The 16,531-nt window shown below is 35.5% G+C and overlaps 2 protein-coding genes across 2 annotated transcripts in view; one reads left to right on the top strand and one right to left on the bottom strand.

Moving 5' to 3' along the window:
• The window catches only part of LOC135841105 (max dimerization protein 3-like), an 835,585-nt gene that overhangs the window by 102,407 nt on the left and 716,647 nt on the right, over window positions 1-16,531 (bottom strand). The gene's annotated exons all lie outside the window — the stretch shown is intronic.
• Window positions 316-15,931, top strand: LOC135840807 (metabotropic glutamate receptor 1-like). Its single transcript, XM_065357506.1, has 16 exons — window positions 316-1,034; window positions 4,866-4,974; window positions 5,061-5,340; window positions 5,540-5,622; window positions 6,709-6,863; window positions 6,997-7,223; window positions 8,165-8,289; window positions 9,144-9,229; window positions 9,738-9,954; window positions 10,043-10,166; window positions 13,405-13,805; window positions 13,931-14,245; window positions 14,309-14,508; window positions 14,978-15,102; window positions 15,193-15,275; window positions 15,408-15,931. Exons 1-16 carry the CDS (start codon window positions 757-759, stop codon window positions 15,471-15,473), a joined length of 2,874 nt encoding a protein of 957 aa, XP_065213578.1. The 5' UTR covers window positions 316-756; the 3' UTR covers window positions 15,474-15,931.

Genomic DNA, 16,531 nt, shown 5'->3' with positions numbered 1-16,531 from the left:
TCAATTGAAAAAAAAATTATACGTAATAGAAGTAGGTAGGTACACAATGACTGCTCATTGATCAGTCATAATTTACACAAATGTTCAGGTACCAGTATGTATAACGCCTACTTGGACGACGACTTTAACTGGAATGATCAAGGCGCCCCCTCCCGTTCACGCCAAAAAACACAATCAAAAGCTTAAAAATCTGCTTTGAAAAAGTGCTATCGAGTTATATGTATTTGGAAACCGTTTTTCAAACATAAGCTATCTTTTTGATTTTATCATAAAAATTTCATCATCCTGGATGAATAACTGCTCTGAAATGTTTGTCACCTTGATGTACAGGATTTGCTGTCTTATCGTGCTGATTGTGTCATGTGAGATAATAGGTATCAAAAGAGATTAAGCAAAAATAAAAATAATCACACTTTGAAAAAGTCCAAAAAAAATGTTCTATTAAAAATCTGTACACAATTATATTCGTTAGTACGATCGAGTAGATTATTCGTGAATGGTACCTACCTAGTTACCTACATCATACCTGAATTTATATCTATAAATAACTATAGACTTCAATTTTGTAAATAATATGACTGATTCACAGCTATTGATCATTCCCTAAATGGTTTATTTAATTAATTTTCAACAATTTTCGAGATAATTTGCGAACTTTCAATTCAAAGTTGATAATTAAATTCTCGTGTATCACTTTAACGTAATATTTCAACCTAATCAAAGTACCTCTACCTACTACATCATCATATCAGTTTTATGCGCAAAAACAGACCAAATAAAATAATTCAACTGAGTAATATGAAACTGTATTGTCACACCTTTTTGTTGATTTTTTTAATATCATCAGCTTCGCAGAAGAGCGTGAATTGCGATGGTGAAATATCACCGAAGGAAGACGGCAAACCAAATATCAAAGTCGGAATTATTTTACCTGTTTCAACAACTCGAGGAGACGTTCAATGTGATGATCAATTTCATCTCGATGCATTACAAAACGTGGAAGCTGTATACTATGCGCTGGATTTAATACAGAAGTAAGAAAAATAGATTTTCATCATTAATTTTATCGTTTAGAGGCAATTTTTCAACTCAAGGTACATATTATGGCATATCGTCGTCGTCGTCGTAGTCGCGCTCCTTTACAGGAGATAGCGTATACTTCCATCTATATCAGCGGGTTTCTAGCGTATCTGATAGTTTCTTTCAGGGTCTTACAGGGAGAGTTGGCCGGTGAGTTTGTTGTTAACATCTCCGATCGTTTCCTCCCTCTTGTAGTTCTTCCTTGAATTTTCCCCTGTACCGCTAGCATGAAAATACCATTTTCTCGTATTTTATGAGCTAGATACTTTAGCTTTCTATTCTTTATATCTTCTACTACGACTTTCCGCTCTTCTCCTATTCTTGCTAATACTTACTTCCTGGTTGGTAATGAAGTCCTTCCATGAGATCCGTAGTAGCCTTCGATAGCACCACATCTCAAAAGCAGATATTTTCTTCTTGCATTCTGCACTCATGGTCCATGTTTCATAGGAATACTTCAGAATGGTCCATACGTAGCATCGCATAATTCTCTTCCTCAGAGCTAGACTCATCGTTCGATTTCCCAGCACATCGGCTAGGTTGTTGAAGGCGCTTTTTGCCATTCCAATCCGTGATTTAATTTCTTTATGATCTCTACCATCATTATTTATCAGCGCTCCAAGGTATCTGAACCGATTTACATTTCCAATTTCTTAAGTTCCAATGTTGATTTTGACCTCCTTGAAGTCTCCTTTTGTAAATCTCATCACCTTGGTCTTACCTGCATTTATCTTCATTCCATATTTTAATCCAGCACTGTTGATTTGGTTGATCATTTTCTGCATCTGCGCTTCTGTTTCAGCAAGGATCACTTTGTTGTCTGCGTAGCTTATTTCATTTATTCTCTTGCCGTTGATCTTGAATCCCGTTTGTTTGATTCGTGCTTCTCTCATTATTTCTTCTGTGTACACGTTGAACAGCCTAGGTGAGAAGGGGCATCCTTGTCTCACACCTCTCTTTATACCACATCTATTCTCTGAGTACTCAGTTCCAAACTTGATGTTTGCACTCTGCTCCCAGTACAAGTTCTTGATTATCCGCAGGTCTTTGTCATCGATATTGTATTTCTTCAGGATCTCCAGCATCCTCTCATGGTTGACACGATCAAATGCTTTTTCATAGTTGACAAAGCAAGCAATAATTTCCCTGTTTGCATTCAGTGCTCTTTGGATGATCACTTTCAGCAGGGCGATTGCGTCTCTCGTCCCTCTTTTTGCTACAAAGCCATATTGTGTTTCGCTTAGATTTTCATCTATCTTCTTTTCAATCCTGGCATTTATGATGGATAGTAGTAGCTTTAGAGCATGGCTCATTAATGCGATGGTTCTATATTCAGAGCATTTTTGCGAGTTGTTTTTCTTTGGTATTGGTACAAAATTTACTGCTTTGAAGTCCTTAGGCATCATATGTACCTTCATTGTATATCTCATTTATAATCTTCAGAAGCTCCTTTTCGTACTCAGGTGTTATATGTTTAATCAAGTCTATTGGTATGAGATCTTCCCCCACTGCTTTGTGGTTTCTGGCTCTCTTCACCGCATTTCTCAGCTCCCACATTTCGATTCGTGGTGCCTCCTCTGTGGATGAAACTTCCATTTGAGCCGGACGTGTGTCATCTTCATATCGCACCTCGGGAGTAATAAGGTCACATCTCAAAAAAGTGAAATTTTACAGGAGAGTGATTTTCTTTTTTTTTAAAACTTGATTAATTATTTTCATCAACTTATAATCAATTGTGAGGAATGAATAGCATGTCATTTTGAAGATTGGGTATCGTACCTTCATTTAGCATAAGAATATTTTGAAAAATAAAATCTTAAAGAGGAAATATTTCAATGTTTGGAAAACATTTTGAGTTAGAACCTTTCATAAAAAGTGATCTGGAGGCGAAAAAAAGCGTCCAAAAAAATTTTCATGATAACAAAATTGTAGAGAATTAAATTTCCAATCGACATAATGTCGTTAACTAGTTTTTTTCTAGAGTGCTTAGTTTTTGAGTTTTTCTCAAAAAACTAAAATTTCAATATATATGCAAATTAATTTTTCTGAAAAATGTTCTATTTTAAAAATTTTTTGTTTTGGAACAAACCTACAAAAAATGCACTCCTTGTGATTATTTTACATCTTAAAAACGTTCAACACTATCGAAACTGGTTTCTGACACTTTGTATGTGCGAATTTTACTCAAAGAAAGAGGAGTTTTTTGAGATGTGACCTTATAACTCCAAACAACTTGCAATGTTGTAGAAATTTTGAGTTAGGCCCTTTGCATTTTTTACATGATCTAAGCAGCATACCCGACTCAAAGTGTTATTTTTGGTTGCAGGGGGTCATGCAAACCCCAAAAATGCAAAAACATCAAAATTGATTTTTTTTGAGATGTGACCTTATAACTCCCGAGGTGCGATATAGTTCCTGTATGTAGCTGATCCAGGCCTCTTCTGTTTCTTGATTGTTAACACAATACTTTCCGTCTTTTCTTCGCATGTATGCTATTCCACTTCTCCTTTTCTTATGGGCAGCCATCATCTTCTTCACTTTGGTATGCATTTCTCTAGAGTTGTGTCTTTTCTCCAGTTCTTCTACTTCTCGACATTTCTCCTCATACCATTCATTTTTGGCCATTCTGCACATTCCCATGATCTTGTGATTTAGTTCTGTGTATTCACTACTTGGTCTGTTTGCATTCCTTCGTTCTTCCATCAGATCCAGTATTTCTTGAGTTATCCATGGTTTGTGTTTTCTTTTATCTTTGAGTGGAATAGACTTTCTGCTGCTGTTTCAACCTTTCGCTTCCATTCTTGCCACTTTTCTTCAATACCTTGTTCTTCTTCCAACTTGTCTTCCTTTTGTTTTTCCAGTTCTTCTTGGAATTTCTTCTGCACATGCTTTGATTTGATCTTTGCAATGTCAAGTTGTTGGTATTGTTCTTTGCTCTTCTTCTGGCTCTTCATGACTATCTGGCATTTTGCAGCCAGTAGCTTATGGTCAGTGTTGCAGTCAGCACTAGGATATGTATGACAGTTCTTCACTATGTTCTTGAATCTTCCTTTTACAAGTATGTAGTCTATCTGGTTTCTGGCTCGATCTCCAGGACTGACCCATGTGTATAATCTTCTTGCATGTTGTTTGAACCAGGTATTGCATATTATTAGATCGTGTATATCTGCAAACTCTTCGAGCATTTCTCCTCTTTTGTTCTGCTCTCCAAGTGCGTGCTTCCCTGCCACTTGGCTACCATGATCATTCCCGACTTTGGCATTGAAGTCTCCCATCAAAAACACAACATCATTGTTTTTTGAGCAGCTCATTACTTTTTCTAGATCATTGTAGAAGTTATTGATTTCTGCTGTACTGCTTTCTGCTGTTGGCGCATAAACTTGAATTATCACGATTGGTTTCGGCTTGACCTCCAATCTCACAAATATTATCCTCTCTGATTTTGGAATTATGGCACTGATTTTATCGCTGATTCTTGTATGTATTAATATACCCACAATTTCCAAAAAAAGAAATACGCATAATGCGTGTTTTTTATCAACTTTTTTCAGCATTACAGTATTAAGTACCTAGTCTGTTTTGAAAACATTTTAGGATGCATAGCGAATAATGAACCAAACAAATCATTCGTTTTAAAAATCGCTCAGTATCTACTATAAAATTTTGGTTTTAATACAATGATTCTGGAAGAAAGAATATTGGCACTGGAAACATTTCAATTTTAATCATTTTTTCACCTCATCATGAAGCTACAGATTATGTAATGATGTTTATTTTGATTTCAGAGACGATAAACTTTTGCAAAAATTTAATTTGACAGTATATGTAATGGAGGATTGCGACTTTCCTGGCCTAGAAATGAAATATCTTTCAAAATTATATGATCAATTAATGGTAGCCACCGAACTAGATACGTACACAAATCCATTAAGTTGATACACTAAATAAGGCCATTAATTATGAAAATCATAATTTCATAGGTGGATTCGATAGATCACGATAATGCAACCTTTGGACTCATTTATGAAACTGATTTCACGCAATTAAATTTTGAAAATATTTTCAAAACGTATTATGCCTTCCCTCACATTAGCTATTCAGGGCCACCGACCAAAATGGATGGCATGGATGGCATTACGCCGGAGTACCCTTATGATTTCATCACTCCAACATCCGGTCATATTTTCATAGCAGATGTTATATTTGAAATTTTAAATCATTTCGAGTGGAAATATGTTGCACTTGCAGTACGTCATCCTCGTGAGTATTTCAGCCACGGATTCGAATGCCTTAAATATTTTCAACATCAGTTTTGTTTTAGTTATGTACCTATATTTTAAAACATTGTTTCCCTTCCTTTTTGTACACAAAACGCCTAGAAAATAAGCTTTATTTGTCGTGGTATTTAACTTTAATACAAGTTGATTATTGTAAATGTACACTCGCATTTTATTTTCAGGAAAAGAATATGACAGTAAAGACAAACATGGAATGGCCAACTTTTTCAACAGACGCGTTGAGGAATTAGCTGAGAGCAATAATGTATGCATAGTCAAAGAATTGTTAAGTACATAGGTATAGTTTCGTCGTGAAACTGTTTTGAGGGATGGTAAAATAAATAAGACCCCCATTAAAATTGAATACAAAGACCAGGGGCGAAACATGAAAGAACAATGTTTTTTTATTTATGGGAGGAGGTTGATTTTTTTGGCTTGAAAATTTCAGAATTTAATTTTTTTTTCAAAAACAGTTTTGAAAAGCAAAAGCGAAAAATCCTGAGTAAAGTGAGAGCGAACGTTCTCAAAATTTCGTATGTGGAGTAGTAAAAAAACATTTTTTTAATTAGTGAGGAGTTTATTTTTGGATTTAAACACTTTTTTTGAGTTTGAATGATAATTTTTTAGAAAGTTCGATTTTGAAAAATGAAAATAAACAGACCTCAGCGAAGCGAGGGCTGAAGTTTTCGAAAATTTATATTTCAAATATCTAGCAAATCATGTAAGTATTACTTTCTTACAAGAAGTCAGTTTCTTTGTTACATTCAACATCCTAAAACAGATATTTTCCGAGTGCAGAAATTCAGAAATTCGCTCGGGCCAAAAATTTTATAACTGTGCTATTCAAGTTCCATAAAAGTCGGCAAATAAGTCTCTTTATTAAGACTAAAAATTTTCAAAATTTATCAACTTCGTCGATTCCTGACAAAGTCGGCAAATTTACCGAATTTTTAAGATTAGGCAACTTCGGAGGGGGGAGAGTGGTCCACCCACCCCATATAGTTTTGTCCCTGACAAAGACATTTGGCGCAAGAAGAGAAAACACACACGAGTCATTTGCTTGAAATAGTGTTGATACGTAATTTGCTATCTGCTTCGTTCGGATCAATGGATCATTCAGTCAATTCATTTCGAGTTGTTCGTCCCCTCACGGTTTGTGCTTTATGGTTCCTTTCATCCCTCAGTTTAAAAAAATGGTAAGATAGGTACTCCGACTGAAATGTTTTCAACTGTGAGGTACGTATTTTAAGGGTTATTTCCTGAACGAAGCGAGGGGGAAAAAGAAAATAATTTACTGCAGTTTAGCTTAAGCATTGTATTAAGTTAGATATTGCTCAATCCACATTTTCAGTGGCTTGATCCACTCAACCCTGAACAAATAATGCAAACACAAACTCGTACGAGTAGTATGGTCGAAGTAATCATTTGTTATTGCCATCAAGAAGACATCCAAAATTTGAAGAACCGATTACAAAACCAAACTAAAAAATACGTTGTAATTGCGGGGTGAGTAGTACATATGAGTAGGTAGATTAGATATGTAGCTTCTCGCAAATGTATGTTTTTTTTTGAGCTTGGAGCACTTATCATAATTTTTTTCATGCATGATTATTGATTTGTTATAAATTCGTGAAAATAGAAATATAGCGCTAAGTTGGACAAAAGAAGTGAAATGGAATTCGACTTTAGGAGACCTGCACCTTGTCACGCCATCGCTTCAATATAATGAAAATTTCTACCATTACTACACTTCGTTGTCGGAGAAAAATGATACGAAATATTCCTATCTTGAGACGTTCAGGAAAAGATACTTCGACGAGAAATTCCGTTCCAAAACTGATGATAAGCGCGAAGAAATGTCTAATGGTAAATCATCCTACACACACACACACACACACACACGCATACATACATACATACACACACACACACACGCACACACACATCATAGTACATCATATTTCGCACCTTGGGAGTAATAAGGTTACATCTCAAAAATTAAGTGAAATTTTACAGGAGAGTGATTTTCTTTTTTTTAAAACTTGATTCATTATTTTCATCAACTTATAATTAATTGTGAGGAATGAATAGCACCTCATTTCAAAGATCTCGTATCGTTCCTTCATTTAGCATAAGAACACTTCGAAAAATAAAATCTTAAAGAGGAAATATTTCAATGTTTGGAAAACATTTTGAGTTATAACCTTTCATTAAAATTGATCTGGAGGCGAAAGGAAGCGTCCAAAAAAATTTCATGTTAACAAAGTTGTAGAGAATTAAATTTGCAATCGACATAATGTCCTTAGTTTTTTTCCAGAGTGCTTAGGTTTTGAGTTTTTCTCAAAAAACTAAAATTTCATTATGTGCAAATTCATTTTTCAGAAAAGTGATCAATTTCAACATTTTTTTCCATTTGGTACAAACCAATAAAAAATACACTTCTTGTGACTATTTCTATCTGACAAACATTCAAAACAATCAAAACCGTTTTTTAACACTTTGTAAGTACATGTATACTTATACGGAATTTACTCAAAAAAGGCGGAATTTCTTGAGATGTACCCTTATAACTCCAAACAACTTGCAATGTTGTTGGGATTTTGAGTTAGGCCATTTGCATTTTTACAAGATCTAGATAATGTACCCAACTCAGAGTGTTATTTTTGGATGAGGGGGGTCATACAAACCCCAAAAATGCAAAAATGTGAAAATAGGTTTTTTTTTGAGATGCAACCTTATTACTCCTAAGGTGCGATTTAGTGATTATTTTGAACAATATATAATTATTTCATTTTTTCGATCCAAAGGTATGCACAGAGACTTCTATCAGAATAATTCAAATGCAGCGATTAACATCATCAAATCACTATATGCAATGACCCATGTTGTGAAACAAACATTTGATTCAGCACAAATAACCAGAAGGACAGCAGTGAGTGTCGGTCCTGCACTAGCAAGGCAACTTTTCGAACTGGCACCCTCCGATTTGAACTAAACTAAGTTAGATCGAACGAGAAATTTTTAAATCTCATATGAGTTCTAAAATTCTCAAGAAATATGTACTCTCCAGTCTCTGTTTTCTAGTTTGCCTCATACTACTCGTAAATTCGTAATAAGGGTTATTGAGCAAATCAAACAAAATGATTCCCAATAAGCTCGCCAAGTCAAGTCATAAGTGCTGAAGCGTTCATTTTTTCCCATCCAGAGCAATTAAACTTTAATTTTTTGTGGAATTTTGCAGTGCCTCTGACAGAAGTAGGGGGGGCAAGTGAGGCAAGTGAGGCAAGTTGGCTCGGGCTTGCGTTTTCCAGGGAGATCGAGTTTTTTAAAACGAGTTTGTTAACTTTATTTTCAGAAAGACAATCTTCACTTTAGAGAAAAAGAAAAAATGAGAACCTTATTCCAGAACAGAAATACACACCATCTCAATTTTTGAAGGGAAAATGGAAACATTCATTGAACAAAAACTATCAAACTTTGTTTTTTTTTTCTTTTCATTTTTTTAAAGTCTCTTATGGAATACGTTTTTGAACGAAAAACCGTGCAAGAAAACCCCTCTTCAAAAATTAGTAAAAAAATTGTTTTTGGCCTCGACTTTCAAAAATGAAAACTTCAAATTTGAAAAAACTTCTTCTTGAAAAAACTTTTATAGAATAAATATTTCCATTTAGTCAGGTTTCATTCAAATCGGAGGACGTCAGTTTAAAGTTCCCTCACGCGATAAAGAAAAATTTGAGTAACACCATTTTCATCGATAATAAGTTAATGAACATTATACTTTAACAGGGAAATGCGCTTCGTGGCATCAAATTTGAATTATTCAACGAAAAAATTAGTTTTACTCGGCCTAATGGTCTACCAAAGATAGAAAAGTAAGTACCTAGGCGTTATGTACCGACAAAATTCGTTTCCACAAATTTTTTATTCGAATGCTCTTCTCATAGTTATATCAGCAACATTTTATCGCGGAAAAATAACATATTACAGAATAAAAAAATTTAAATTAAACTTATATGTACTTACTTGAAGAAGCCTAACCAAACGTTTCAACGTCAAATAAGTACTCGTAGTTGTGAAGATAGTTTATAGTAATAAGTAAGGCATCAGGCTACGTTTTTTTTTGGCCAATTTATTTTCACCTCTCTATGCATTTCTGCAATGGTAAAAGAGAATTTCAGAGCCCTCATGGAGATGCGACCTCAAAATAAAGAGGTTCACACATTTTTAGCAATGTTATAGCTTATGTCCTGTGTGCTTTCATACTTTTATAATTTGTGACCAAAAGCTAAGAAAAATATATTTGCTATCTCAATTTCTTGACGCACACGAGCACCTTTAGAAAATACTCGTATAATAATCATAGGCTATTTCCATGTGCAGATTTGATGTACACAAATTTCAAGAAATACAAAATGAAACCGGTTATTTCATCAAAGTTGCAGAATATTTGAAAACCAATCATACAGAATACGAGCAACAAGAAAATGTGAATTTACGAATACAAGGTAATCTAACCATATCGGATGCGGGTTTCCAATATTCAGATCACTATCCGATACAGAGATGCAGCAAACCATGTGCAGCCGGATACTACCGAGTGAATTTTTCGTTTCAATACCGCCGAGTTTTTAATCAATTAAAAGTACATTATTATTATCTATTGCTTGATCGAAATTTGTTTACAGACAAATCATGACAACAAATGTTGTTGGAATTGCGAAAAATGCGGCGATTTTTCAATACCACACAAGAATGGTACTTCGTGTGAAAAATGTGCAGAAGGTTCAATGGCGAATCAAAATCATACCGGTGGGTGCTACTGAATGGAGCATATACAGTATGACACAAAAGTAGTGCTCGGTGGCTTTTATTTCTAAGCGTGGAAAGAGCTAGCGAGGTGAATGAAGCGGCGTTGAGTAGGGGAAAAAAAGGGCTTTCAACAGCGACCTTGAAAATTTCTGGCTCATGCACAGGGTGCCCCTAAATTGAAAAACCGGTTTGGTCAAAAAATCTAAACAGGTTTTTATTGGCGTAATGTATTCTACACACTAAGGCGACAAAAATCTGATATGAAACCGGTTCATTTGTTCGCATTCAGCAAGCAGTTTTTAACAATCGCCTAAAAATTATCTAGAGATAGAGAAAAAACCTTGGAACAAAAGTTGTAGAGCGTGAAAAATTGAACAATTTTCGTTGATCAGATTTTGAAAATGGCTAATTAATTTGCAACCAGGTAACTTTCGATGGCTTGCTGCGAATTCACGAACTGGTTTCAAAATCTGATTGGCGAAAGTATAGTTAAATTTTTCACACTCCACAACTTATGTTTCAAACTTTTTTCTCTATCTTAAATTTTTAGGTGATTGTCAACAACATGGTTGCTAAATGTGAAGCAATGAACCAGTTTCAAAATGTGATTAGGCAAAATTGTGTAATTTTACATGCTTTACAACTTTTGTTTCAAGATTTTTTCTCAATCTCAAATTTTTAGGCGATTGTCAAAAACTGCTTGCTAAATGCGCACCAATGAACCAGTTTCAAAATGTGATTAGACAGAATTGTGTAATTGAAGAGCTCTATTCCAAAGTGGGTTGAGTCATTTTAAAAAAAGGCACGTTTTACGGAGATTTTTACTTCAAAAGTGGGTTAAGTCATCAATTTTTCAAAGTAAATTTTTCTACAAGTGATTGTTCTATGTCCAAAGAAAAGAAAGGTGCACCGACCTTTGGAAACAGAACAAATTTTAGTATCAAAAACTTTAAACGCATTTTTTGGAGGAAAAAATGACTTAACCCACTTTGGAATAGAGCTCTTCAATTTTTCAAGCTCTACAACTTTTGTTTCAAGCTTTTTTCTCTATCTACAATTTTTGGGTATTTTTTGTTAGCTGGTTGCAAATTAATGAACCGGTTGTAATAGTGTGGATAGGAATAACTAGGTTTAGGTGGAATAATGGTAAAAACATCTAGGTATAGACACTGGACCAGCGTATAAGACAACCAACTGGCAGCCATCTTGGCAAAATAACCTGAGTAACGCCAATTTATCCCGCTGGGTGATCTTGGCAGCGCTGTACTTCAATTTTGCAGGCAACAGGGAAAAGGGAGGGTTGTGTAGTCCGGAAGGAACTCCTGGCTGCGCGCGCAGTCAGGAGTACCTCGCGGACTACACAGCCCTCCCTTTTCCCTGTTGCCTCGTCGACCGTATATAATGGACGAATAATTCAAATGGCAGGAAATGACGGCTAGATTTTGGATGCAGAATCCTGGAAACGTTCTGCTCATGCGCCAAACATGACGCTTACGGTGCTGGTGGAGAGAGAGACGGTTCACTGGTTCAACCCATGTTCAACCAGTAAACCGTCTCTCTCTCTCCGCCAGGACCGTAAGCATCATGTTTGGCGCATGTGCAGAACGTTTCCTGGATTCTGCATCCAAAATCTAGCCGTCATTTCCTGCCATTTGAATTATTCGTCCATTATATACGGTCGACGTGTTGCCTGCAAAATTGAAGTACAGCACTGCCAAGATCACCAAGCAGCATAAATTGGCGTTACTCAAGTTTTCTTTACCATTTCTGTTCCCCTCAGCCTGCAGTTGGTTGTCTTATACGCAGGTCCAGTGTCTATACATCTGGGGAACCATTTTAAGAATTATTCCTTAGAGAAGGAATAATTTCCTCTTCCAAACTAGCTCAATTCACAGAGAGTAGCCACCCTTCCTAACCACAATATTCATTTAAATCATGTAGAATATAAAAAATATACTCGAATAAACATTTTATGTCCCGAAAATAGATGTATTACATAAAATATTACAGATAAGGACATACTTTAGAAGTTACGTGCGTTACAATAACTACTACTTGACTTAGGCAAAATCACCTACTTCTAAGCTAAATCTATAGTATAATACTAAAGTTATGAGATAGACACTCATCAACAGTTAGGAAAATTATTAAAACTATAGGTGCGCCTGATATAGTTGCGGCGCCCTTCGTCGTTCTACCTACGTCCACGGTTCACACTAAATCCCCATGTCCGCAGGCAGACATTTCGATTAACATAACATTGGTGGTTAATCTAAAGAGGGTAAGATCAGGGTAAAATCCCATTATAAAATGTACACGTTAATCTACTCACCTGTGGGTCCTCTAATACTAGGCCCGAGCGTAGATTCTAGTTTTAGAAACACATTTGTAGGGTTGCCACTTCTCCCAGTCCGGATTCTGGTGAAGGGTCCGAGATATGAGAAGATATGTAAAGAATCCCCATCGGGGGTTACGTTAAACATTTGAAATAAATTTACGTTTGCCACCGAAGGTGGTAAGAAATGATTAAAGAACTAGCACAACAAATTCTATATTAAACTGAGTAAAATCAAAGACAGGACCTTGCCATCGCGAGTAGCAGAAGTCAAGTAAAGAGGCGAGCTTGACGATCTCATAGAGATACCTCGAGTTCGCGAATCGTCTGTGACGTCATAGAGTTCACACATATTCAATTACTGTTAGGGTAGATAGAGAGATGCCCAGGGGGATCGTATGATCGAAAGATCTAAAAGAACCAAAATAATAAGATGACCTTCATGAGGTACATCTTCGAATTATTGCTTATGCAATATGTAGGACATGGACTACCTATGGCAGTCAGGGCATATTTCCCCATTACACGGTTTCAAAAAATGCATATCACGTTTTTGTCGCCTTAGTGTGTAGAATACATTGCGCCAATAAAAACCAGTTTGAATTTTTTGACTAAACCGGTTTTTCAATTGAGGGATACCATGTGCTTGGGCCAGAAATTTTCAAGGTCGCTTTTGAAAGCCCTTATTTTTCCCTACTCAACGCCTCCGCTTCATTCATCTCGCTAGCTCTTTCCACATGGAAATAAAAGCCACCGAGCACTACTTTTGTATCATGCTGTCATGCTGTGTATATTTTTTAAATCGGTTATTACTTCGGTACGACCTATATAGGTGTACACTGTACAGTGTTAATTAACGCCGCAAAATAATCAACTTTTTTTTCTGAAATAACTGCTGTGTAGAGTGTATGCCTTCACCTTTATCCGTTATTCTACGAATACCAACCGAATGCACCGATGTTCAGAATTTATTATCCTTCGGACTTTCTTCATTATCCATCATATTGACAGCGATCGTACTATTGGTGTTTGTCAAAAATCAAAATACTCCGGCAGTCAAATCGACCACCAGAGAACTATGTTACATGATGTTTACGGGAATTTTTCTGGTTAACACTACAATCCTCATTTCGACAACAACCTCTAATTTTGAAACATCGGATGTCAAAGTTCTACCAGCAATTGGTTTCACAATGATATACGCTGCATTATTGGTGAAAACTAATCGAGTCGCTCGTCTGTTGGTCACGCCTAAACATAGATTCGCCAACATGGACCTCAAATATTTGTCACTAAAGGCTCAGGTACCTGTTACTTATGTAGTTTCTTAGTATTCACTATTTAAACACTGACCAAAAATATGTATCATAACTTATTCACATTCATGAAGACCGAGTTACAAAATGCAAATACCTTTTCCAACTTCCAGATCATCATGACCACGATGTTGATTGCAGTAGAAATATTAATATGCTGGTTTGCGGTGAAATTCCAAAATTCATTAGAACCAGGAATTGGTGGAAGTAACCTCAACCTGAAACGGTTTTATCTAGATGGAGTATTTTTAATCAAAATATTCGCTTTCGTCGCCCTGTTGATATTGCTGTGTACTTATTACGCGTTCAAAACACGAAATCTGCCAGAGAATTTCAACGAGGCCAAGTACATTGGTTTTGCGATGTATGCCACGGTGCTCACAGCAATAGCTTTCAACACGGTGTACTTTACTATTGATGACAAAAAAGTAAGCTTTTTAGTGAATTCAACTTGTTTGAAAATAAATCAATTGACAGTCAATATTTTGCAGATATTAGCGATGAACGTATGCGCTTCGATTAATACTCTGATAATTCTGATTTTCTTGTTTACACCGAAATTGTACATCATCTTGTGGAAGCCTGAGAGGAATACTAGAGTGTACTTTTCACCTGTTACGTCCAGTATTCGTAGTTATATGGGGAAGGAATCGCGTCCCAATTCACGCAAACCACTAAAGCAGTGTTACTCGTAAGTTCATAGGAATGTAAACAAGTATACCTACTTGTTGTAGTATGTATTTGGTACCTAAGTAGGTACCAAACACATTCATGCAGAGCAGCATTATTGTGCACTTGACTCAAATTGTGCTATAATTATCTCGTGCTTTAAACCCAAAACTTTTTTAAAATAAAATCAGTCGTCCCAACTAAAAACCTCGCAATTTCATCAAATTTTGTGCCATATATATTTCAACCTGATTTCCTGACTTGATGAAAAAAACTTTTCATAGCGGCCCAGATTTTTTTTTCACTTTTTGGTCAAAGGCATTTCTTTCACCCAGTTTTTATTTTTGCTCACCTCGAAAGCGTTAATGGAAATCTTTGAATTGTTGAGATAATTGAAAAATTCCCAATGCTTTTTGCACGCAAAAAAATATGCTCGAGCATAAAAATCCGAGTCCTGTAATATGACATTCATAGCCTTCAATTTCACACAGGATTGAAACCTCAGGACCACAATCCAGCTCTACTGATGCGGTGGAGAATGTGAAGGAAAATGAACGAAAAGCCATCGAAAAAGTAATCAAAGAAATTGACTTTCAGCAGAAAATATTAAATCTAGGTAAGTATACAAAAACAAGCAACCCGAATGCATAGTGAAATGATCTCGTTTTTAGACTCATTTGTATCGCTGTGTATTTTTTTCGAACAGATAAATTGAAGGAGAAAGTCAAGACAGACGATTTACAACTTGATGAAATGATAGATGAGATACAAAAAGCATATTTTGAAAATGTATGGCTCAATTTTGATATTGATGAAAGTATACCTACTAATTGTTAGCTTACATCATATCAATGGGTTCTTAAATATTAAAAATGACAAAAATACTACATACGAGTACAAAATAATTTTTATTTTTAATAGATCGAGAAAGTAAAACTGAAGTATAACGTGGATGTGAATCGAGTAGAGCAAAACGAAGTCAAGTAGAAAACAAAATATTTTCAAGGCACACGTTCTAATACTCGAATCGAACGACTTTGAAGATGGGGCTTTGTAAATAGAAACACAAATTTTTAAATAAGAACCTATACCTCAGATACACCAGGTCAATTGTGGTACTTTGGTGCATCTTATTCTTTTGTTTTCCAATGTAATTAGCTGGAATAAATTTTTAATTAACGAGCACTAACGACCATTTATTGGCCATGCATCCGAATAAGGCTAGTCAATTTATGTCAACAGGAATGCAATTCATACGTGAAAAAGTATCTATAGGCACCCAGATCCTCACAACTTGTTCTAAACGTTTTTATTAATTTCGATCTGTTTTGGTGGGAAAAAGTTAAAAAAGCAAGTGAATTGAGACCGTGAAGCTTAAATTTCTTAAAACTTCGAGGCACTATGGAAACTAATATTACCATAATTACCTACCTATTAATTTTTCTCTATGCTTGATGGAGAGGAAAAATCGTTACCAGATTATGACGGGAAATCAGAAAAATTTTTCTGAATTTTCTAATATCAGATTTCTGAAGCTAGGTATATATTTTTGATAGTCTACGTGGGCCTATATTATTGATTTGTTGCGATGTATTAAAACTACTCTCTGATTGAATCACATCCTCTTATTTGAAGCTACGCAGGTAGCTCAATAAAATTAGAATCAGTCAAACTCATATTCTTAAGTGCTTACTTACTAACACTGGCTTATCTTTAGCTTACTGTCATCATCAAAACACCCAATTAAAATCTTCAAATAATTACCTGCAACAAACAAAAAAATCCATTGGTTATAATCTAATATATCAGGAATGTGCAGATGGGAGGTATAAATTTAAAAAAAATCCATCACATAAGTAAGTAAACTTATTTTATAAGTAACATCAATTAATTATCGAGCGAGTCAACAATCTTGATGGTTAGAGTTGGACCCATTTTCAGGATGGAATCGAGGAACGTCTCGTTTTATGAGTCACTCCCAATCCCAAAATTTCTAGTAAAAGTTCACTAGAGTTGAATTTTTTCCTATTTCAACAGCTCAACAT

Source organism: Planococcus citri, chromosome 3, assembly GCF_950023065.1.
Source record: "Planococcus citri chromosome 3, ihPlaCitr1.1, whole genome shotgun sequence".
NCBI classification, from domain to species: Eukaryota; Metazoa; Arthropoda; class Insecta; order Hemiptera; family Pseudococcidae; genus Planococcus; species Planococcus citri.
This window is presented reverse-complemented; position numbering and strand designations above follow the sequence as displayed.